This window comes from Pogona vitticeps, chromosome 3 (assembly GCF_051106095.1).
Source record: "Pogona vitticeps strain Pit_001003342236 chromosome 3, PviZW2.1, whole genome shotgun sequence".
Taxonomy (NCBI): domain Eukaryota; kingdom Metazoa; phylum Chordata; class Lepidosauria; order Squamata; family Agamidae; genus Pogona; species Pogona vitticeps.
Window position 1 is genome coordinate 20,885 of NC_135785.1, and position 24,526 is coordinate 45,410.

Consider the following 24,526-nt stretch of genomic DNA (forward strand, 5'->3'; position numbering starts at 1 on the left):
TAACTAGTTAAGTAACTAGGTCATTTGGAATTGCTTACTTTCAAGTTCTGTGAGATATCATAAATAATGTTTTTAATATTTACATGCCATCCAAGAAATCCCCTGGTGCTCACTGAGAAAGGTTGCTGGTAGTCCTATTCCAGACTAAAATAAGAAATTTGCTGTATATTTTTTCCCAAATATAGTGAAAAGGCACAAATGCCTAGTAAGATCTGGAGGTGGAAGACAAAGCTGTGTAAAGCTGCAACCTGTTTATCTGAATACATACATGTTTATTTTCGTTAAAAACATGGCAACGGGTCTCAGCCAGAGGATAAAATATCAAACTCTGAGGGCACCTTCACCACTCAAGGATCTGCACTCAGACCATCTGTGATCTTTGGTGTCTGATGGCTGGATTGATGGGGAGTTAAAGTTTGATAAGCAGAGCATCACAACATGGCCAACACTCTGTGGCTGAGCATATAGGAGTTCTGGAAATGACACTTCAAAAGAGTAACTTTGCCAAACAGTACTCAGCATGGCATAGTTTTTTCTGTGCAGTGGGTGTCGGGGTAAAAGATGTATTTTTTGTTGTACGAGTCCAGATTGTCTCGGAAGCAGACGGCAGCTGTCTTGTCACATTCACAAATCTGGGTCTCACACTGGCTCCCATTTCCTAGGAGAAAAAAAAACCCACAGAAGACACTTTAATCTCTGACCCTCATTCAAGATGCTAAACTCAGCATCTCTGGTTCTTCCCCTTTGTGGATAGCAATCTTAGGATTATTCCGCTGAGAGGGGTCGACGGATGTACACAGTGAAACATTTCATGTTTCTTTCATTTTGTGTTTTTTTTGGGGGGGGGGTGCATGCCTTTTTGCAGTAGGACACCTGTATCCACGCGATCACTATCCTCTGATTCACTTATCCACTGCCTGAAAACATTTAAAATATTAAAAGAAAAATCCTGAAAATATATCTGTTTCTAACAATTAAGTTACTAGAACTGTCCACTAGAGGGTAAAACCCGAAAGGAACACCACCACCACCACCCCGGACTTGGCCAGACCAACCTCATTCATTTCTTCCCCGAGAAATGAAAGGATTTGCTACCTGTTCCGACTGCCCCCCTCCCTCCCTAGAAAGCTTTTGACTGCAGCATCTGCTTTGTTTTCCTTAACGGTATGGCTGGCCATGTGAGGCAGGACTTGAACCGGGGTCTCTCAGGCTGTTTGTTAGGCATCCTTCAGTCTTGAGACACTATGGTAACGTGCTCTGTATGGAGGACTTGGAACAGTGTCTAGTGTGGCTGAGAAGGCCAATTCGAGAGTGACCATCCTTTCCACACTGAAAATAAATCCAATCTGCCCCCCTGTCCAGCTCCCTGATTTGGCTGGTTTCGGGATGGCCTCTGGGCTTCGGCCTGCTGGACAAGGGTCTCTTCAAAATGGGGGAGGCCATGCTGCACCGCCTGCCTCTAGGCTGAACGCTCGGATATCAGGGTTTCTCATCTGTTGAGGTCCATTCCTAAGGCCTTCAGATCCCGCTTGCATATGTCCTTGTATCACAGCTGTGGTCTCCCTCTGGGGAAATTTCCCTGCACTCATTCTCCGTACAGGAGATCCTTTGGAATCCGACCATCAGCCATTCTCACGACGTGCCCAAGCCAACATAGACATCACTGTTTCAATAATGTATACATGCTAAAAATTCCAGCTCATTCTAGGACTACTCTAGTTGGAACTTTGTCCTGCCCGGTGATACCAAAAATGCGTCGGAAGCAACGCACATGGAAGATGTTCAGCTTCCTCTCCTGCCGTGCACAAAGGGTCCAGGACTCGCTGCAGTGCAGGAGTGTGATCAGGACACAGGCTCTATAGACCTGGATCTTGGTCTATGCCGTCAGCTTTATTGAGCCATACTCTCTTTGTGAGTCTTGAGAACATGGTAGCTGCTTTGCCAGTGCATTTATCCAGCTGAACATCAGAGATTGTTCAGCCAAGGGACAGATCATAGTGGAAAGTTCCAACTAAATATAATCCACCTGGAGTAGGAAATTGGCAATGCCACTCCAGTATCTTTGCCAAGAAAGCCTCATGACCAGAAACAAAAGGCTAAAAGATATGACACTGAAAGATGGGACCCTCAGGTCGGAAGGCGTCCAACATGCTACCGAGGAAGAGCGGACGACAAGTACAAGTAGCTCCAGAGCTAATGAAGTGGTTGGGCCAAAGCTGAAAGGACACTCAGCTGTGGATGTGCCTGGAAGTGAAAGGAAAGTCCAATGTTACAAAGAAAAATACTGCATAGGAACCTGGAATGTAAGATCTATGAAGCTTGGTAAGCTGGATGTGGTCAAACAGGGGATGGCAAGAATAAACATTGACATCCTGGAACTCAGTGAACTAAAATGGATGGGAATGGGCGAATTCAATTCAGATGAGTATCATATCTACTATTTTGGGCAAAAAGCCCGTAGAAGGAATGGAGTAGCCCTCACAGTCAACAAAAGAGCGGGAAAAGCTATAATGGGATACAATATCAAAAATGATAGAATGAGGTCAATACGAATCCAAGGCAGACCTTTCAACATCACAATAATCCAGATTTATGCACCAACCACCATTGCTGAGGAGACTGAAATTGAATAATTTTATGAAGATTTGCAACATCTTCTAGAACTGACACCAAAGAAAGATGTTCTTCTCATTCTAGGGGATTGGAATGCTAAAGCAGGGAGTCGAGAGATAAAAGGAACAACAGGGAAGTTTGGCCTTAGAGTTCAGAACGAAGCAGGGCAAAGGCTAATAGAGTTTTGTCAAGAGAACAAGCTGGTAGTCACAAACACTCTTTTCCAACAACACAAGAGGCGACTCTACACATGGAAATCACCAGATGGGAATGTCGTTATCAGATTGATTATATTCTCTGCAGCCAAAGATGGAGAAGCTCTATACAGTCAACAAAAACAAGACCTGGAGCTGATTGTGGCTCTGATCATCAGCTTCACATAGTAAAATTCAAGCTTAAACTGAAGAGAGTAGGAAAAACCACTGGGCTAGTCAGGCATAATCTAAACCAAATCCCTTATGAATACACAGTGGAAGTGAAGAACAGATTTAAGGAACTAGATTTGGTGGACAGAGTGGATGAAGAACTTTGGAGAGAGGCTCATAACATTGTGCAGGAGGCAGCAATAAAAACCATCCCAAAGGAAAGGAAATGCAAGAAAGCAAAGTGGCTGCCCAACGAGGCCTTAGGAATAGCAGAGAAGAGAAGGGAAACAAAATGCAAGGGAGATAGGGAAAGTTACAGAAAATTGAATGCAGACTTCCAAAGAATAGCAAGGAGACACAAAAGGGCCCTCCTAAATGAACAATGCGAAGAAATAGAGGAAAATAATAGAAAAGGAAAAACCAGAGATCTGTTCAGGAAAATCGGAGATATTAAAGGAACTTTTTGTGCAAAGATGAACATGATAAAGGACAAAAATGGTAGGGACCTCACAGAAGCAGAAGACATCAAGAAGTGGTGGCAAGAATACACAGAGGAACTATACCAGAAAGATTTGGATATCCCGGACAACCCAGATAGTGTAGCTGCTGACCTTGAGCCAGCCATCCTGGAGAGTGAAGTCAAGTGGGCCTCAGAAAGTTTGTCTAACAACAAGGCCAGTGAAGGTGATGGCATCCCAGTTGAACTATTTAAAATCTTAAAAAATGGTGCATTTTCGATATGCCAGCAAGTGTGGAAAACTCAACCGTGGCCAGAGGACTGGAAAAGATGAGTCTACATCCCAATACCAAAGAAGGGCAGTGCCAAAGAATGCTCCAACTTCCGTACAATTGCACTACCTCCTGAGAAATCAATATGTGGGACAGGAAAGGAATACGACAAGGCTGTATATTGTCCCCCTGCTTATTTAACATATATGCAGAATGCAGCATGTGAAAGGCTGGACTGGAGGAATCCCAAACCGGAATTAAGATTGCCGCAAGAAATATCAACAACCTCCGATATGCAGATTATATCCTTTGGATGGCAGAAAGTGAGGAATTAAAGAACCACTTAATGAGGGTGAAACAGGAGAGTGCAAAAAACAGACTCAAGCTCAATATCAAAAAAACTAAGATCATGGACACTGGTCCCATCACCTCCTAGGAAATAGAAGGGGAAGATATGGAGGCAGTGACAGATTTTACTTTCTTGGGCTCCATGATCACTGCAGATGGAGACAGCAGCCACGAAATTAAAAGACGCCTGCTTCTGGGGAGGAAAGCGATGGCAAACCTAGACAGCATCTTAAAAAGCAGAGACATCACCTTGCCGACCAAAGTCCGCATAGTCAAAGCTATGGTTTTTCCTGTAGTGATGTACGGAAGTGAGAGCTGGACCATAAGGAAGGCTGACCACCGAAGAATTGATGCTTTTGAATTGTGGTGCTGGAGGAGACTCTTGAGAGTCCCCTGGACTGCAAGTAGAACAAACCTATCTGTTCTAAAGGAAATCAACCCTGAGTGTTCACTGGAAGGACAGATCCTGAAGCTGAGGCTCCAATATTTTGGCCATCTCATGAGAAGAGAACACTCCCTGGAAAAGATGGTGATGTTAGGAAAGTGTGACAGCAAGAGGAGAAGGGGACGACAGAGGACGAGATGGATGGACAGGGTCATTGAATCTACCAACATGAATTTGACACAACTCCTGGAGGCAGTGGAGGACAGGATGGCCTGGTGTGCTCTGGTCCATGGGGTCACGAAGAGTCGGATATGACTAAACAACTAAACAACAACAACACAAAGTCATGAACAACCTCCAGTTCTTGCCTGGAGATGATAATAGAGGGAGGTGAGTCCATGCCCTGGCCCATGACTTGTCTTTTCTTCAGGCTGATTGTTAGTCCAAAGTCTTGGCAGGCCTTTGTTTTCCTTAATGGTATGGCTGGCCATGTGAGGCTGGACTTGAACCCGGGTCTCTCAGGCAACTCACCACATGTGACATTTCCACCTTCAATGGTGTAATTGTATCTCTCTGTTTTCGTGTGGCAGTCTTTCAGCTTTCCGTAACAGCAGTCGTGGGCGAAACAGCAGCTGTTAGGATGACAGGAGAGTTGAAACAAAACTGGTCTCCGAGCCCGGAGGTTAATGTTTACGACACACACACCCCCTTTTTACAAGTTAGCTACCCATCGGCCAGAAGGTCAGACAAGGCTGTATAGAACCATGAAAGAGAACAAGCCCCCCAATATTTTGTTTCCAGCCTGAGTCACAGGCTCGTATACACGACATTTCCAGGAAAATATAGTAGGATCCCTGTATCCGTGGGATCAGTGTCTCCTGTCTCCCTTATCCATAGTCTAAAAATATTAAAGAAAAATAAAACACCTAGAAATCTATATTTCTAAAAATAGTTACCAGAACCTGCCACTAGAGGGAGACAGAGGCTATGCGGTGTATTGCGTTTGTTATTAAAATAACATTCACTGTTATCCATGTTTGTCAGTATCCACGGGGGACTTGGAACGAATAGGGGGATCCTACTGCGATGCTTTGCCAGAGCACTCTAGCAGAGGATTCAGAGCCCCTCTCCAGTGTACAGATCCGAGGATTTCATAGGGCATGAAATGCCAAGCAGTTATAATGGTCGTGGTTCTCCAGGGAAGGCATTTTAAATGGGAAGCCAGTCCTGCAATGGTGTAAGCACAGCTTGATGCTCTCTGGTGAAGGTGAAGGTGGCAGTCTGAGTGTGTGGTCTGGGCTAAACTGCACCATTATACCTGTCTGATCCCACCTTCACCGTCTGCTGGACCCCTGAGAGAGACAGAGAGAGAACCACAGCAGAGAATTCTTAAGTACCAAACTACAGACTGTCATCCAAAAATGTAACTGTTCGAAGCCTTCGAGAAGTACAATGTTCAGCCAGCACTGAGTTACCTGTCGGTGGCATCCCGTGGCTGTCCTTTTCCACCCAGGCCACAGTAACAGCCGTAACTGGTGTAGTACGGGAACGCTGTTTTCCCAGTGAGTTTTCGGATCATGTGTCCAAATTCCAAAAGGCTCCCGTCAGCTTTCAAAACACCTATGAAAAAGTTGCAGGGTGGTGAGAATATTAGCAGAGCTTTGAAGGTCATTGTTAAAAATCTATAAATTACAGGGACACTTGCAAGGCCTGCCGAGTTTTCTCAAAAGCAGCCGAGGACCATCCTAGACAAGAGCATGTATGTACAAGGGGTCCTCCTTCAAGTATGGAAAGCTATCTCTTTGTCATAGCATGAACTTTCCATATCTTGCATATAGCAGTGCTTTGTTCTGTGATTGGTCATTTGGTGCTAAACATAAAACTCATTCAGGCAAGTTTGCTTGCCTAGGTATGGATTTCTGTGGAGAGAAAATATGTTAATTGCAGGGAACATACATGTCCTGTGGTTATTGTGGGTTTTTTGGGCTCTCTGGCCGTGTTCAGAACACGGCCAAAGAGCCCGAAAAACCCACAACAACTATTGGATCCCAGCCATGAAAGCCTTCGCGAATACAACATACATTTCATACAGTCTGAAAAATATCAAAATTATTAAAAACACTAAAAATATGTATTTTCACAATGTAGTTACCAGAACTGACCACTAGTGGGGGCCAGAAACAATGCTATGTACAGTATTCTTGTTCAAGAATTGATAGCAGGGTCTCTGGCTCCCACTAGTGGCCATTTCTGGAAATACATATTTTGGGATTTTTTCTTTTACCATGCTAGTGTAGTGTTCACTGTTACCTGTGGTTTTCAGCATCTGCGGGGTTGTGCTTGGAACCAGTCCCCCCTGGATATGGAGATCCTACTGTATTGTGATTTTTATAAGTCAAATTAAACATCAGCATTTCTTTGGGGGGGGGGACTTGGGATTGTAACGCAACAGATAAAATACAAACTTCAAACGAAATCCTGTTACTTAGTGTAGCAAGTCACATTGTGAGTAGGCCCATAGAATTAACAAGGATTTGGTGAGTCAACTCCTCTATAAGTTCCTCTGAGACAATGATCCTACACTATTTGCAAAAAAGGGTTTCAACCACAGTGTGTCTTGTCAGCTGACTAGATGAGCACAGGTGAACTCAGTTACAAACCAAAAGAAACTTTTCTGATGCGACACAGCCCTTTTTGCTTTGGGGGAGGTATAGTGAGGGGAGGAAGCATCTGTCCAAACTGTTCCAGATATTATGATAATGGGTTTGCAACCCCATCACTTTTCCCCACCTTTTCTTCCATTGTTTTCCTTCTTGGAAAAGGGAAACAGTTGTCTGTCAACACTTCAAGCTTCTCCCAGAATGGAAAAATGTTTATGCCCTTTTAAAAATTAATCCTAAGGCTATTTATAGTCTCTCTCTCTCTCTCTCTCTCTCTCTCTCTCTCTCTCTCTCTCACACACACACACACACACACACACACACACACACACACACACACACACACACACAAGATGATCCACACACCTCTGATGAAAGCTGGGTTTGGGGCTTTCTGGACTACAAATACCTATCTGTCTGTCTGTCTGTCTGTCTGTCTGTCTGTCTATCTATCTATCTATTGCATTTATACCCCACCTATCTAGTTGAACGACCACTCTAGGCGACTTCCAACATATAGAACAACAATATAACAAAATTACAATATAGCAAAAATTTTAAACATTAGTAAATGAATTATCCAAGAAGAAAAAAGGGAAAAAGGGAAAAAAGGAAAAATATAAAAAGAAAAAGAAAAAAGAAATCAAGTAGTAACTGGAGCGAAGGCCTGTGTAAACATCCAAGTTTTCAGTTGGTTTTTAAAGCTGCCCAGTGAAGGGGCCACATGAATCTCCAAAGGAAGGTTATTCCAGAGGCATGGAGCTACCACAGAAAAGGCCCAGTTTCTTGTTTTTTCCTTCCGGGCCTCTCTCAGCATCAGACTGCTCAGCCTCACCTCCTGACTCACTCGGGTGATACGGGTAGATTTTTGTGGGAGTAGACATTCTGCCAGGTATCGATGCCCTAAAGTATTTAGGGCTTTATACTTTTTATTTATTTACCGTATTTTTTGCACCATAAGAAACACTTTTTCCCCACAAAACAGGGAGGTGGAAAGTCTGTGCGTCTTATGGAGCGAAGAAAACAGATTATATTTTCCTGTTTTCTTCTCCTAAAAATGGGTGCCTCTTATGGAAAGGTGCGTCTTATGGAGCGAAAAATACGGTATTTATTTATTTATTTATTTATTTATTTATTTATTTATTTATTTATTTATTTATTGGATTTATATGCCACCCATCTAGACATAGTCTACTCTGGGCGGCTCACAACATACAAAATAAAAACAATTTAAAATACACACTGTTTTACATAGGTAAAAATGAAACGATATAAAATATAATATCGTAAATTTACAATTTTAACAATTAATTTAAACCAAACAGTCCCAAGATGGCAAGAATCAAAAGAAGAGAAATAAGAAATAAGAATGACTTAATTGACTGAAGGGAAGGCCTGCTTGAATAGCCAAGTTTTCAGCTGGCTTTTGAAAATGCCCAGCGAGGGCAGGGTTGCCAGACGTCCAGCAAAAGGAGGACATGTCCTACTTTTCAGGAGCATGTCCTCCGTCCGGCAGGCAAGACTAAAAAACTTCAAAATGTCCGGCTTTTGTATCTCACCCCACCCCTCCCTCTCCCCCACCCCCTGCCCTGCAGCCCAACCTCTCCCTGTTACTTCCTGGATTGCAGCCCTTGTAAATCCTCCAATGTGGGAGTTCTACAATATCTTACAGACACCTTGTAAAGACTTGAATGTGGCTCACAGGGGGAAAAGGCCTAAACCAGGAAGCTTTGAGGTTTAGCTAGGCCTGGTAAAGGTAAAGGTTCCCCTTGACAATTTTTGTCCAGTCGTGTTCGACTCTAGGGGGCGGGGCTTATCCCTGTTTCCAAGCCATAGAGCCAGTGTTTTGTCTGAAGACAATCTTCCATGGTCACATGGCCAGTGCGACTTAGACATGGAACACTGTTACCTTCCCACCAAGGTGGTCCCTATTGATCTACTTGCATTTGCATGCTTTCAAACCGCTAGGTTGGTGGGAGCTGGGACAAGTGATGGGCGCTCACTCCATCACATGGATTTGATCTTACGACTGCTGGTCTTCTGACCCTGCAGCACAGGCTTCTGCGGTTTAGCCCACAGCGCCACCTTGTCCCTTTAGCTAGGCCTAGCTGCCTCCAAACTTCCTGTTCCTGCCCCAGTGCTAGCTGGGAGATTTCTCTTTGAACAGAAAGCTAGGGGGAGCTAGGCCCAGCTAAGCCTCAAAACCTTAAGATTTAGGTCTTTTTTATCACATTGAGGAGTTTGCAAAGTGCCTTATAAGGCAGGTAGAACTCCCAGAATGGAGAATTTTGATATTTGTATTCTAGCAAATAAAAACATTTCATCCCTAGTAGCAGTAACCACAATCTTGTTTCTTTGTTCCCAAGTAGGCCATCTAGTAGCCTACTAATTCATCCATCATTGGTTTGTCCTTCTTTAATTTTTCTTTTTAATTCCACTCACCATAAATGAGCAGCACCATCAGTCCCCAATGGATCTTCATTTCCTGATAAGAATCTGTGTGGTTAAAAAAAAGAGAAGGGAATATCCAAGTACTATTATATATATCAGCCAGCCTACATGCTATTGGGAGTAATTCATCATGTGGAATCACGAAATGAACCTGTCTTACAAACAAATCAAGAAAAATGATGCCCACTTCAAGATCAGATGCAAAATATAACTAAGCAAAATTAAGATAATGGAATATTACGCAGTAGTAAAATGAAGCACCATATAACATCTTATTTTAATAGCAGCCACAGTGGTAATCTATTTATTTAATTTGGTTATAGGATTGATTGTGGCCATATAAATTTGGTTATATAGGATTGATATATATAATTCCTTGCCAAAATCAAATTTTGTTGAAACCTGAGCCAGGAAATAGCATATGGCAAGGTGGTTTGGGGGAAAGGGAGTAAAAGAAGGTGATTTGAAAGGCAATATAAATGGTAAAAGGACAATTATAGGGTTTTCAGAGCACTCTTATCAGAAAATGTTCAAGTTTAATGCCTTTTATTGAATCTAAAGGTGCAGCTAGGTGGAGATTTGTCTCCACAGTTTTGCCCATTCCGGGGCGGGCTGGTTTGGCCCTTTTCTCCATAACCATGTGTTGTATATGTGCCATTGCTAAACCAGCCTGTTCCTGACCCATGCCTGCCTGCCCCTTTTTTGGTTCTCTGCCAGGGGATTGTGTTTTCTTCATCTGATTAGGATCACCCTATTTTGGTTGGGTTCCAGTGTGTTTGGTCGCTGGGATCGAAAAAAAGTGCATGGCTTAAGCTCCCCTTTTGCCTAAGGTGCTTTGTGGTCATGACAAATCGAAAGCTTCCTCCTGTTCCTCCCAGGGAGAGAGAGAAAGAGAGGAAGCAAAGATCTAAAAGAACTCTTTGTAAGTCAGTGCTAGTGAAATATACCACTTGGAAATAAAATTTGAAAGCTTCCTTCCCCTCCCTTTATAAGAGAGCAGGAGGAAGTTTTCAATTTTCTGAGATGCTTAAGCAGCTGAAGCAAAGCAAAGAGGAGCAGGAAGGGCCGAGAGGATTTTGGGGGAATATTTTTTATTTTCTTTCTCTTCCACTCCCCACCCGCCATTTAAAGCGAAAGAAAGGCCAAAAGTGCAGTGTCGTTGATTGTTGCATATGGATGCAAGGATCCCCCGAAATGACATACTGTACCTCATCTCAAAGCAACCCTGTTTAGCACAACCTGATCTAATCCAGGCTGAGATAATTTTGCTGTTTAGTCACACCCTAAATTGTCACCATGTTAATCTTTAATTTTCAAAACTACAGAACTGGCCGTGACAAAGGTGTGTATAATTCTCGGGCACTTTTGCCAGCGAGTAGCCCGTTTTATTGGTTCAAAATTGGGAAAGGAGTACAACAAGGCTGTATATTGTCCCCCGGCTTATTTAACTTATATGCAGAATACATCATGTGAAAGGCTGGACTGGCGGAATCACAAGCCGGAATTAAGATTGCCGCAAGAAATATCAACAACCTCTGATATTTATTTATTTATTTATTTATTTATTTATTGGACTTATATACCGCCCCATAGCGCTACAAGCACTCTCCGGGCGGTTTACAATTTAATTATACAGGCTACACATTGCCCCTCCCCAGCAAGCTGGGTACTCATTTTACCAACCTCGGAAGGATGGAAGGCTGAGTCAACCTTGAGCCGGCTACCTGGGATTTGAACCCCAGGTCGTGAGCACAGTTTTAGCTGCAGTACAGCGTTTTAACCACTGCGCCACGAGGCTCAATATGCAGATGATACTACTCTGATGGCAGAAAGTGAGGAGGAATTAAGGAACCTTGTAATGAGAGTGAAAGATGAGAGTGCAAAAACGGTCTCAAGCTCAACATCAAAAAAACTAAGATCATGGCCACTGGTCCCTTCACCTCCTGGCAAATAGAAGGGGAAGATATGAAGGCAGTGACAGATTTTACTTTCTTGGGCTCCATGATCAACCACTGCAGATGGTGACAGCAGCCACGAAATTAGAAGGCGCCTGCTTCTTGGGAGGAAAGCGATGGCAAACAGCATCTTAAAAAGCAGAGACATCACCTTGCTAACAAAAGTCCGCATAGTCAAAGCTATGGTTTTTCCTGTAGTGATGTATGGAAGTGAGAGCTGGACCATAAAGAAAGCAGACCGCCGAAATGATGCCTTTGAATTGTGGTGCTGGAGGAGGCTCTTGAGAGTCTCCTGGACTGCAAGGAGAACAAACCTATCAATTCTAAAGGAAATCAACCCTGAGTGCTCACTGGAAGGACAGATCCTGAAGCCGAGGCTCCAGTCCTTTGGCCATCTCATGAGAAGAGAAGACTCCTTGGAAAAGACCTTGATGTTAGGAAAGTGTGACAGCAAGAGGAGAAGGGGACGACAGAGGATGAGATGGCTGGACAGCTTTTGAAAATGCCCAGCAAGGGTGCCAGCCAAATTTCGGTAGGGAGGGTGCAAAGCAACCAACATGAAATTGACACAACTATGGGAGGCAGTGGAAGATAGGAGGGCCTGGCGTGCTCTGGTTCATAGGGACACGACTAAACGACGGCGACGAGGAGCCCGTTTTGTAGCTGCCTCCTTCCAAAGCAAACTCTTTGGGGAATTTAAATTCCCATTTTGGACTGGTCACTTTGCAGGCCTTCCCCGGATCCCATAATCTTGCCACTGACTGGGGTTAGTGGGCTTTGTAGTCCAACACATAGGTAGTGCTAGGTTGGAGAAAGCTGCCCTTATAGCATGAAAACAAGGAACCTGGGCTGATACATTTCGCCATGTATCCCCTCCTTGGATTTTCATATTTCATCCTACACCTACTGACGACAAATGGTTATGCCATTCCTCCACTCCTTGGCTGTTACAGAGAGGACGACAGAGGGGAGGAGTTCCCCTTCTGTTTGGCGCTGGTCAGGCCTCATCCTGGGTCCAGTTCTGGACACCACACTTTAAGAAGGATGTCGACAAACTGGAACAAGTTCAGAGGGTGATCAAGGGTCTGGAAACCAAGTCCCCAGAGGAAAGGCAGAAATATCTGGTCCTGTTAAGCCTTCAGAACAGAGGGGGAGATCGAAAAGCACTCGTCAGATAACTTGAAATTGTCAGGATCTGCTCTCCATCGTCCCAGAGGGCAGGACATACAACCATGGACTCAAGTTAAAGGAAGTCAGAGAATCAGAGAGAACAGTAGAATAATGGAATCATCAAGTCCCACCCCCTTGCTCAAGGCAGGAATTCAAATCTGGGCAGATCTGACAGAGGGTTGTCTAAATTTCTCTTGAAGGCCTCCAGCGTTGGAGGGCTTCACCACCTCCTGAGGTCATGGGTTCTGTTGTTGTACTGCTTTAACTGTTAAGATATTTTTCTAGATATTGAGCAGAAATTTGGCTTCCTGTAACTTGAGCCCATTGTTGTACATCCTGCACTCAGAAATTATTGAGAACAGATTTTGTCCCTCCTCTGGATGACTCCCTTTCAAGTATTTGAAGAGTGCTATCCATCAGGGACATGGTGGTGCTGTGGGTTAAACCGCAGAAGCCTCTGTGCTGCAAGGTCAGAAGACCAGCCGTCGTAAGATCGAATCCACACAACGGAGGGAGCTCCCTTCACTTGTCCCAGCTCCCACCAACCTAGCCGTTCGAAAGCATGTAAAAATGCGAGTAGATAAATAGGTACCACCTTGGTGGGAAGGTCACGGCAGTCCGTGTCTATTCGTGCTGGCCACATGACCACGGAAACTGTCATTGAACAAATGCTGGCTCTACAGCTTGGAAACGGGATGAGCACCATGCCCTAGAGTCGGATACGACTGGACTAAATGTCAATAGGAACCTTTTATCCAATCTTCCTTCTGTCTTCTTCACTCAAGACTAAATACAGTATACCCAATTCTTTCAGTCTTTCCTCACATGGCTTGATCTTTAGCCCCCTGATTTAGGCTGAATATCACAAAAAAACTTCTTAACAGTTAGAGTGGTACAACAACAGAACCCATGACCTCAGGGGAAGGTGATGAAGTGCTCCAACGCTGGAGTCATTCAAGAGGAAATTGGACAACCCTCCATCAGATCTGCTTTGATTTGGGATTCCTGGCTTGAGCAGGGGGATGGACTGGATGGCTTTATGGGGCCCCTTACCACTCAATTATTTTATGGTTCTATGACACAAAACATAAAAAACTTCCTTGTAAAATGTATCTAAAATGCTCTGGAAAAAAACAACACACTTGCATACATCAAGTGTGACATAAAAACCACTAAAGATGTTTAAATACATTCAAAATATACTTTAAGAATATTATAATTTGGCGTTATAAATCTTAAGAAATTATTATTAGATAAGTCTGGACTCATGTTTTGACTACTTGAAGTCTTTTAGCATAATGCCCAGAACAGTGACCTTGAGCACTCTACTGTTGTTTAAAACTTGGAAACCTTTTTTCTATTTCTTTTTTATTTCTTCATGCCTGACTGGAACATAGATAAATTAACCCTAAGGTGGATCTTTTTAAACTGTACCTTGGGAATTAATATATTGGGCCAAAGTGAACTTTTTGGAACCACCTCCAGGGACTTGAATCACAGTTTTGGCCATGCAGAATTACGGGAACTAGGCCACCAGGATATGGATACAAACACTGAACTGAACTGTGATATTTGGGGCTTTTGAACCTCGGTCCAGGCCTATTTGGTCAAAGTAGATCTTTTGAAACTGCCCCAGGAGCTGGAAGTGCTTATGTTTGATTAGCTGGTGTAAATCTGTGGGAATTAGGGCCATCAGGCCGCGGATACAACCATTGCACTGTACCTTGGCACCTTGGGGGTTTAAATTTTGGTTCAGGCCTATTTAGCCAAAGCAGACTCTTTGAACTGGCTCTGGAGACTTGGAATATCTGCTTAGCTGGCATCAATTTGCCAGGGATCAATTGGGACACAGATACAATCATCAAACTAGACTGCGAGTTGGCCTAAGCTCTTGGGCAGCTGGAACAGAATGGCACAACAAGGACAATTTTGGGATGAAACAAAATCTACCCTTCAAACAATACAGTACTAGAAATAGTGAGATCCCACTACCAAGAGGCAAAATTATTCAATGAACATCTGAAGAATTATAGTTAACAAGCGACAGGGAATAACGAAGAAGGAAACGAGAGTGTGCCAGATGATCTATGCCAATCAAAAGAGGAGCTGGAGGGGAGATTCTGGGAGTCACCGGCAGCGAGAACAGGAGAATCTCAGGGCTCTGAGAACTCCTGGGTTTTATTCCGAGTCAGCAGACCCCCCAAGAAAACGGGGGGCTAGTCTTCATAGGAGAGTGAAGCTGGCAGCAGAGGAGCTGAAGACGCCGGAGAAATCAGACAGCAATCTGTTTTTTCGGAGGAGTCTCTTCCTCAATTGCAACTGACTCATGTAATTCACCATGTTGGTATGTAGCTGTCCGGAGAGAGGGGAGGAAGATTTATGATCTGGCTGCATGGACTGAAATCGAACTGATATTTTTATGGCAAATAGCAGAACCAGATGTTTTTGTTTCTCTTTGGAAAGTTCGATTGTTGAGACGACCTCCTAAGCGGCAAGAAAGCTTGGCAAACTTTGGAAGGTTTACTTTCTGCCCCATAACTGGTTAGAATTGAGAACTGAGAAAGTGAAACTTGTTTCTTCCACCCTAACCCCCCTTCCTAAGGTTCGGCTTTTTATACATTAGCAGTTTGAGAATCCTGAATGACTATGAACAGCTTATCTCTATGGAACCCTACTCTGAGCCATAAAGGAGGGTTATAAATTAAAGGCTGTAGTCATTTTTACGACCAGACTGCTGTCCGTAAGACTCTGAAACAGTCCTGGACGAGGAGCGAGGGGGAAAGCTGTTGTCTGACTCTCATGTAAGGGTGACGTCTCACGGAGTTTATGAAATGGTGGCCGCTATGATAATCTCCCTCCATGAATTTGAGTCTAATCTCATCAAACAGCTCAAAGCTCAAGTTTTAGAACTGGAGATAGATATCAAAGCAATATTTCTTGGCTTGGACACTAAGATAGAGAAAGCCAACAAACATACTGTTTTCACGGAACCACATGAACAATCTTCATCGTCAAAGATGGAGACGGAGGAGGAGGAGAAGATGGAAGATGAAACAACTGACTACTTTGAACTAACTGAACAACGACCGCCGGAGAGCCAGAAGGAGACTTCGCTAAAAAAAAAGCGGAATGGAACACTTAAAAAGGAGGAAAGGAGGGGTGGAGAGAAGGTGGGAAAACACATGACGTTTATCCTGATGGGAAATGACGTTAAAGGGAAGACAGGGGTGAATTTACAGGCAGAAATTTATGGTCAGAGGTCAAAAAGATCTGTTCTGCTCAGAAATCAAGATACAGATTATATTGAGAGGATATTAATAGATTGCATAGAAAATTCTTTAAGGAAATTTTATAGATGGCATTTTAAAACTGGCAAAAGAGGAGTAATAAATCAATTTTGGAAGTACGACACTGGAGTTAAGAAGTAAAAATGAAGGGGGGGAAGTAACCTGCGGACTAAATGATAAATGTTTTTTTTGGGGTTTCGAGATATATATAATCACACAGAAAGTAATATAAGTAATTTACACTATGAGCAAATTTGGCCAGAGGGGAAGCTAAAGGGTAGATAAACATATGTAGCTATAAACTTTATCAATAATAATAGATGCTTTGGTGTTTATGATATATATGTAGAGCTTAAATATGAGTGAATTACTATATTGATTTTATAGGCAAGATTAGATATACAATGTTTTCTTACCTGTAAACGTGGGGATCCCTCAGAAATGTATTAAGCGGGCCAAGAGCTTCTGTGTGGTGAGGTGTGTATGGTTAATCTCCTTTCATGATGAAATTAAAATTGTTCCATAGAGATAAATATCGGATAGAAGGATATGCAGATGAAAGAATCTATAGAGATTTTACATCCCTGGCTTACACGTGGAGCAAAGGAATATAACAAAAATGGGGAAAATATTTGCCGAATGTCTTAAATGGTTGATAAGTACAAGTAATGCCTAAATTAGATTACATATTCTGACCACAATTGTTTAGAAGGTACTGATGACAAACCAGAAACATGAGGATATTAAGAACTGCAATTCATGAACTACAGTTGGTTTATGCAATTAAGAGTGGCTTGAATATAAGATCAATACAGGTTTAAATTTATATATTGACAATTTATGTACGTTAATTATTGGAGGCTATGTAGTCAGAATTATATATCAAATGGATTTGGCCCAAAGATTAAGTAGGAGAATATGGTACATGCAGTCAGTAATGTATGTTAAATGGATATATGGAAAATTTTCTCCCCGATTATGTGTTTTGTGTGTATTTTGTATGTCTGTTTGCGTCATTAATTAATTTAAAAAAATAAATGCTTCCAAAAAAAAAAAAGAGGAGCTGGAGGAAATTAATGGGGAAAACCTAAGAGAAGCAACGTCAATATTGGATCAGAGGAGAGTATTAAGCGAAGTCAAGGGGAGAAAATCAGCAAAGTTAATTTTAAAAAGCCTGGAAAATCTATTGAAGATAGACCAAGTGTATAAAGATCTAGGGGAGATAAATCAGATGCACAAAATGGTTTCAGAGGGCATGAAAGATGGCAGAATGCTTAGAGAGACAGAAACACAAAGTGAAAAAAGAGAAATAAGAGAGGGACTCGCTTAGAAAGATGGAAAATAAGAAGGGGGCCCTTAAGGTTGAAAAACATGTATATATTTAACTTTGGGAATTATAAAGGGGCATATCCTTTATATTTAAAAGGAGAATTAAATTGAAATAAGGGAGCCCTAATCAGGGTAAAGATGTAATATGGTCGGCTTTCATTTTCGGTAAATTAAACTAGATATAAACAGAGGTGGGATCCAGCAGGTTCGCACCGGTTCCATCGATCCGTTTCCTAAATCTGATAATAGTTCGCCGAACCGTTTCCTAAAGGCCAGGTGACCAGCGAGGAGCGGGGGGGGAAGGGGGGCTATGTTTTTTTTCCCAAGTTAAACGTAACTGAGGCTGTTGCTCTGACAATTTGTGGAGACAAATGGCACACATTGATCGTTCACTCAAAAACAGGAAGACAGCTATCAGCTTTTTAACACTAGTAAGATTTACCACCAGGCCAGGGTTAAAGCAGAGCAGATCAACATATCAAAGGGAAACTATCCAGACCTTCAGGCGGGGGGTGGGGGTGGGGGCTGGAGGGACTGAGAGGAAGAGGAGGAGGAAAGGGCACACAGAGCATGTTAATTCAAGCATGCATGCTGCATTTGTCTCTGTGACCAGCATCTTCAGTGGACTGTTCAAACTGGCTTTCACAAGCTTTCATTTTTAAGATTATTCAAGTAAGTAGGTAAGTATAATACATAAAGCAGACTATGTCTGAGCAAAAAGCCCCTTTTTATTAAATATTTCCCTGCCTTAGCTGTTTGCCATGCAGTCTTGAGAAATGGAAGGAGGAAAATGAAATGATATTTTATCATGTAAAATATATTTTGAAAATTATTTCAACAGGATTCCCTTTAGGACCTTTTAGCATTTATGTAATTGTTATTGTGTTTGAGTTTAGAAAATTTGATACTTCTATTTTTTGAAATAAATAAATACCTGAACTTTGGAGAAAAAAGGTCAGAAGCCTGTTGGTGATTAATTAGTTATGCAAAATTAACTTACAGCAACTAGGTTTTCAAAGAAAGTATATGTTTTTAAAGAGTGATTTTACAATTTCCACTCCTAGTGAATTTCCATGGCTGAGTGAGGATTTGAACCCTGGTCTCCAGAGTCCTAATATGCCAGACTATTCCTGTATTTGTGATTAACACATGCTTAAGTTTAATTGTGTTCATCAGGTGCCCCAAGAAACATAACCAAATTTTGCCACCATGAGTTAATGCTTTTTAACATGAAGTTAATTTGCCTCCCTCCAGTGATGTCCTTTCAAGGGAAAATGAACATTTATGATATAGGCCACTATGTTTAGATTTTCAGGGAGGGAGGGCATAACATGCCACTTTTTTCATTGGTATGCAGAAATCTAGTATTTAGGATCTATGGAAAAACTAATGGGGAACCAGGCTTGGTCAGGAGGAGGGGATGGTATTATATTTTATTATGATGATGATTAAAAAATTTAAAAGCTGGTAAGGGCATTTATTTGCAAAGGCTTTCATGGCCGGGATCTGATGGTTGTTGTGGGTTTTTCGGGAAGAGCAACCTTCAGAACATGGCCAAAGAGCCCGAAAAACTCACAACAACCAATTAAGGGAATAACCTTTCAACTTTTTTGGAATTGGCAGTTAGATGCAGGGAATCCATACAAAGCCTTTGATTTCTACTTAGGGTGACCCCAGGAATGAGCAATCTCCAACATGGCCTGGCCTCAACAGCCCTGCCCATCTGTTGCAAACTCAAGCTTGTGGTTTCCTTAGGGAGTAGGTCTATCTTGCATTTAGCCTTCCTCTTTTCCTGCTGCCTTCCACCTTTCCAAATATTATGGTCTTTTTCAATCTATGCCTGCCTTCTCATGATGTGCCCGAAGTAGGACAGCCTCAGGTTTGTTTGTTTGTTTGTGTGTTTTTTTCTTTTTGCCTCTGGAGATAATTTAGGCTTAATTGGATCGAGAACCCACTTACTCATCTTTTTTGGCAGTCCAGAGTATCTGCCATACGATCTGATCAGGCCAAGGGTGTCTGCAAAGATGATCATAATTTTGTTAATTGGGACAGTCCTCTTTGTGTCAGCAAGCTGTTTTAAGCTTCTGTTGTTGTTACATGCTATCAACATTGCCCCTTTGTGCTGTCCTCAACAGCCCTGCACAGCTGCTGCAAACTCAACCCTGTGGGTTCTCTGATGGTGTCAATCCATCTCACATTTGGTTTTCCTCTTTTCCTGTTGCCTCCAGCTTTTCTGCAGAACCTGGAATGGGGAGGGATTAAATGATTGTGACGTTGTTCAGAGACCAGTTCCAAATCCCAGGGTGGCAGCCCTCTCTTGCTTGTGCTACAGAAAAAGCTTTGTTACTGTTGCTTTGTGGTAAGAACTTTTTCTTCAGAAGGGGTCAGAGAATTTGAGAGTTATTCTCAAGTTCATCTTTGCTTTACATGTGTGTTATGTGCCATTCAAGATGACCCTAATGGGCCTTTCAAGGCAAGTGAGATATTTAAAGATATTTGAGATATCTAAGGAGTGGCTTTACGTTTTACCAGTTCCACGCCCTCAGTGAGTTTCCACGCCTGAATGGGAATTCGAATGCAGGACTCTGGAGTCCCAGTCTGTCCCTCTCTGAATTGCATTACTTAATGTTAAGGGTTGTTGTGAAAGGCAGGATGTTATTATTTGCAAGCATATAAGCATGTCCTATTTTGTCTCTGTGAAAAATTTGATTTCTCTTGAAAAATTTCTCTGGAGAGAATTCTACTTCACTGTCATCATTAATACTATCAGCCTACAATTTCGTTACAAATGTGGTAGCTTTGGGGCATGAAATAGGAGCAGTCTAGAGGTAGCTTCCAGTAAACATTTATGGAAACAAGTCATTGATAATGTTAAACTGCAGTTAAGAGAACAAAAGCCAGAGGAACTTCGACAACCACATTGTTGGTGAATTGGGGGGTGGGGGGCGGGGGGAGGAAGTGTCTGGCAGCCTACTGCTGAGTCAACATGCTTTTACATCCCTGTCTTGTTCCTTGTTCAATCTGTATATTTCCATAACTAGATAGTGCTGTAGTAGATAATAATGTACTGATGAAGGTATGTGAAATCATTCAGGGCCACCCAAAGACAATTCGTGAAGTAGTGTGAAGCAGAAAATCCTGCAAGCACCTCTCCCCAATCCTGTCAGTAAAAATACAACAAGTAACCCTAAGTTACTAATAATTTCCTGGGGTAGTTGTCACACTCTGCATAACTACAGGCTTGACCCTGAGGCAGTGGTTGCTGAGGTCTCCAGGCTTAAAAGGAAGGTCCCTTCAAATTCCAGATGCAGGGGAGGGGGATCAGGAGACAGGCGTCTAGTTGTCTCTTTGCTCCCAGAGGCATCTGATGGGGCCACTGAGAGATCCAGGATGCTGGACTGAGATGGGCCCTTGGCCTAATCCAGCAAGGCTCCTCTTAGGTTCTTATGCGGTTTTACTATTTTCCCATGTGTGCAGATATGGGGAGAAAAATGTGTCTAATTTTCTATATTTTAGACACAGACTGGGTTTTAGCAAATTAAAGTTTTGTGTAGCACAACAGCAGTTTAAGGAAACTTATGAGAAGCATAATTCTCTTGAATAATTTAAATATAATATCTATGTACAGCAGGGGTGAGCAACGTCTGTTGCCCCTGGTCTCAATTTTTGCCGCAAAGTCTGTAAGTTGCAAAGTCCACCTCCTTCTTCTTCCCAAAGCGGCTAGAATTCTAATTCTGGTTTTCAAAAAGAGTTATTTTGTGTGTGTGTGTGTGTGCGCGCGCATGCTCAGTAATGCCAAAGGGCCCTGTAGATATTTTGTAAGGTAATGTTTGTAAGCCGCCCCGAGTAGACGTTGTCTAGAGGGGCGGGGTAGAAATTGAAAAAATAAATAAATAAATAAATAAAATAAAAGTAAATCCCTACACCTGGAAGAGCAGTTGTTCACATTCTTTTCACCAGGAATCTTCTGAAGTTTTAAATTTCTGGTCAAATTCCTTTGTGTGTTGCAGTAGAAGTACAGAGATCCACAGAGCAGATGTGACAGGGTTCGTCACTACGGTATGACAGTTCCTTGATTTTTGATATGGGGAGAAATGGAGAGGTCGAGTTCTTTGGAATAGAAATTTGATTAACAGCTTTAATGGATTTGTCAGCAACAACTTCTGCAGGTGTGCAAAGCTGGCCTCCAGTTAACAACAAACTGAGCTATCAGTCATTTCAGGAGCAGGAAAGGGGAGGGAAGTAATTTTTACTGGTGAGCTATAGGGCGAAATTGGAGGTAAAGGAAAGATGTGTCAGTTCTCTGTCAAACTTGGTCATAAGCACTCACTGTGAGGTGTGTGTGTTTGTGTGTGCGTTTTTGGCACAAGCCCATGGTGAGGGTAACAGCAGTGGTATGCCCAAAGAGATACAGTACAGTTATCCAGATGTCTTAATCATGTGAGAGGTAGTTGTGATAATAGGCAGTAGGGAGACCACTATGGAAGAAACCCTCATCAGATCCCACTGTCCTGGGCATTTATTTATTTATTTATTTATTTATTTACTTACTTACTTACTTATTTATTTACTTACTTACTTACTTATTTATTTACTTACTTACTTACTTATTTATTTACTTACTTACTTACTTATTTATTTACTTACTTACTTACTTATTTATTTACTTACTTACTTACTTATTTATTTACTTACTTACTTACTTATTTACTTACTTACTTATTTATTTACTTACTTACTTACTTACTTACTTATTTATTTACTTACTTACTTACTTATTTATTTACTTACTTACTTATTTATTTACTTACTTACTTACTTACTTACTTACTTACTTACTTACTTACTTACTTACTTACTTACTTACTTATTTACTTATTTACTTATTTACTTACTTACTTACTTACTTACTTACTTACTTACTTACTTACTTACTTACTTACTTACTTACTTACTTACTTACTTACTTACTTACTTACTTACTTACTTACTTACTTACTTACTTACTTACTTACTTACTTACTTACTTACTTACTTACTTACTTACTTACTTACTTACTTACTTACTTACTTACTTACTTACTTACTTACTTACTTACTTACTTACTTACTTACTTACTTACTTACTTACTTACTTACTTACTTACTTACTTACTTACTTACTTACTTACTTACTTACTTACTTACTTACTTACTTACTTACTTACTTACTTACTTATTTATCGATCAATCATTAGGACATAGAACCGGTTGTTAATTTATTTGAATCCCACCACTGGATATAAAGCTGGGGCATGGATCTGGAACCATTTTTATTAAGAATGTTATTAGAAAATCTTGAGAATATTGTATACTATGAAAGTAATATTATGATAGTACTCATATTATATACTAAAATGTGTACATGAATGGTTTGAATGTTTGAAAGATGTCTGGAATTTGGGGGGACAAGTGGGAAGACACTGAGATGTAAAAAACAAATAATTGTAAAAAAAACAAATAATTGTAAGTAAACCATGTAACACGATGTTTGACAAGCAGAAACCAATGTAGATAGAGTGAAAAACTAATAAAATATTTTTAAAAACTGCTAAAGATGTTACAGTTGCTATTTGTACATTTAATTTGCAAGTCTGTTATGTTCTGGTTACAGAAAAAGCTAGCTTTTTGAGATAACATTAATTTGTTACTTCCTCTGTGTGTGTGTCTTGGGTCATTGACACACATTCTCAGCTCGGAATGGGCTAAGATATATTCTGTTGTTGTTTTTTTAAAAAGGAACTGAAACAAGGAAGGCTTACTTACCTCTAGCAATCTGCTCCGGGAGATGCAAGTTTCTGTTTATTCAAAATGTTTTGTTCAAGGCATTTAAAAGGAGGGTGGAAAGGGAAGTAAGGCGGAAACGTGGACTAATCATACTGTATCTTATGAAGAAAGAGGAAAGGAGGGTGGATCAAAAAAGGTTGGGAAAATTACTTTTTGGGGGAAGTAACTCTTTTTTTAATCCCCAGCCTGGATTCGGGGAGCTGCGTCCCAAAAATTGAATTTCTTGTCATTCAAAAAAGTAATGTTTCTGGGAAACATACAGACACAGAGAAACAAGACAGAGCGGGAGAAGGGTGAGCACCGTGTGTGGGATGATGAGGGCTATCCTAGGATGTCTGTGGGGGGTTGGACAGCCTTTCAAGTCCATGATTCTAGGATCCAATGAGGTGGAAATAATGGATCCAAACAAAGTCCCCTCTTTTGTGGTGGAGCTGTTCTTATTGCCTGAGGCACTTTATTCCCATGAGCAAAGCATTTGGAAGGCTTTTCCTCGTCTCTTCTGAATAAATCCAGAAATTCTATACGGAAGAGTGAGTGACAACCCAGTTAATAAAGGACTTTTCAGTTTCCCCCTTCCCTTTATTTAAATCCACAAGGACAAATTTCAGAAAGCCTAGACATGTCCACAGAATAGATATACATCTATTTGTGTATTATCATCATCATCATCATCATCATCATCATCATCATCATCATTCATTCATTCATTCATTCATTCATTCATTCATTCAGACTTTCTGCCAGAAAATCCCTTTATGAGGAATCCTTAGCAAAGGAAAAAGCCATGTCAGCCTCTCTCCCGCTTGGCAAAGGGCGGTTGAGAGTGGCCATCGAACCAAGGTGGTCATCAGCATATTTATTTATTTATTTATTTATTTATTTATTTTATTTATATCCCGCCTATCTAGTCCCTCAGGACCACTCTAAGACCATATCTTAAATGACTGATGTTTCTTCCACCAATTTACACTGAATCTAGTCTGACTTTGCCTTGTATTATATCAACATTGCTAGCCAGCTTCAGGGGAGAAAAATGACTCATGACTTGTTAACTGGTGGGAATTCACCTCCAAAATGTATGCCAATACAGCTGAATATCCTAAATATGAGAGTTTTGCCTCGTGGGTCATTTCTAAACTTGCTACAGAGACGTCTGTCTTGATTTATCCTGCTAGTGATTATATTTGTTGAATGTATGTATTATTTTAATTTTTATTATTGTGTTTTGCTATTGTATACTTTATCTTGCTTGCCGCCCAGAGTGGCCTGGTTGGCAAATGGTGCAGGGGATAAATCACATTAATAATAATAATAATAATAATAATAATAATAATAATAATAATAATAATAATAATAATAATAATAATAATAATAATAATAATAATAATAATAATAATAATAATAATAA

At 41.3% G+C, this 24,526-nt stretch overlaps 1 protein-coding gene across 1 annotated transcript; it reads right to left on the minus strand.

Annotated features, from left to right (window-relative positions):
* Positions 1–251: 251 nt before the first annotated feature.
* On the minus strand, positions 252–23,161 carry LOC144587947 (basic phospholipase A2-like). The gene is made up of 5 exons (XM_078389689.1): positions 23,098–23,161; positions 9,543–9,596; positions 5,916–6,060; positions 4,972–5,072; positions 252–658 (listed from the first exon to the last, which is right to left on the minus strand). The coding sequence occupies exons 2-5, from the start codon at positions 9,580–9,582 to the stop codon at positions 516–518; spliced, it is 429 nt and encodes a 142-aa protein (XP_078245815.1). The 5' UTR covers positions 9,583–9,596; positions 23,098–23,161; the 3' UTR covers positions 252–515.
* Positions 23,162–24,526: the final 1,365 nt, after the last annotated feature.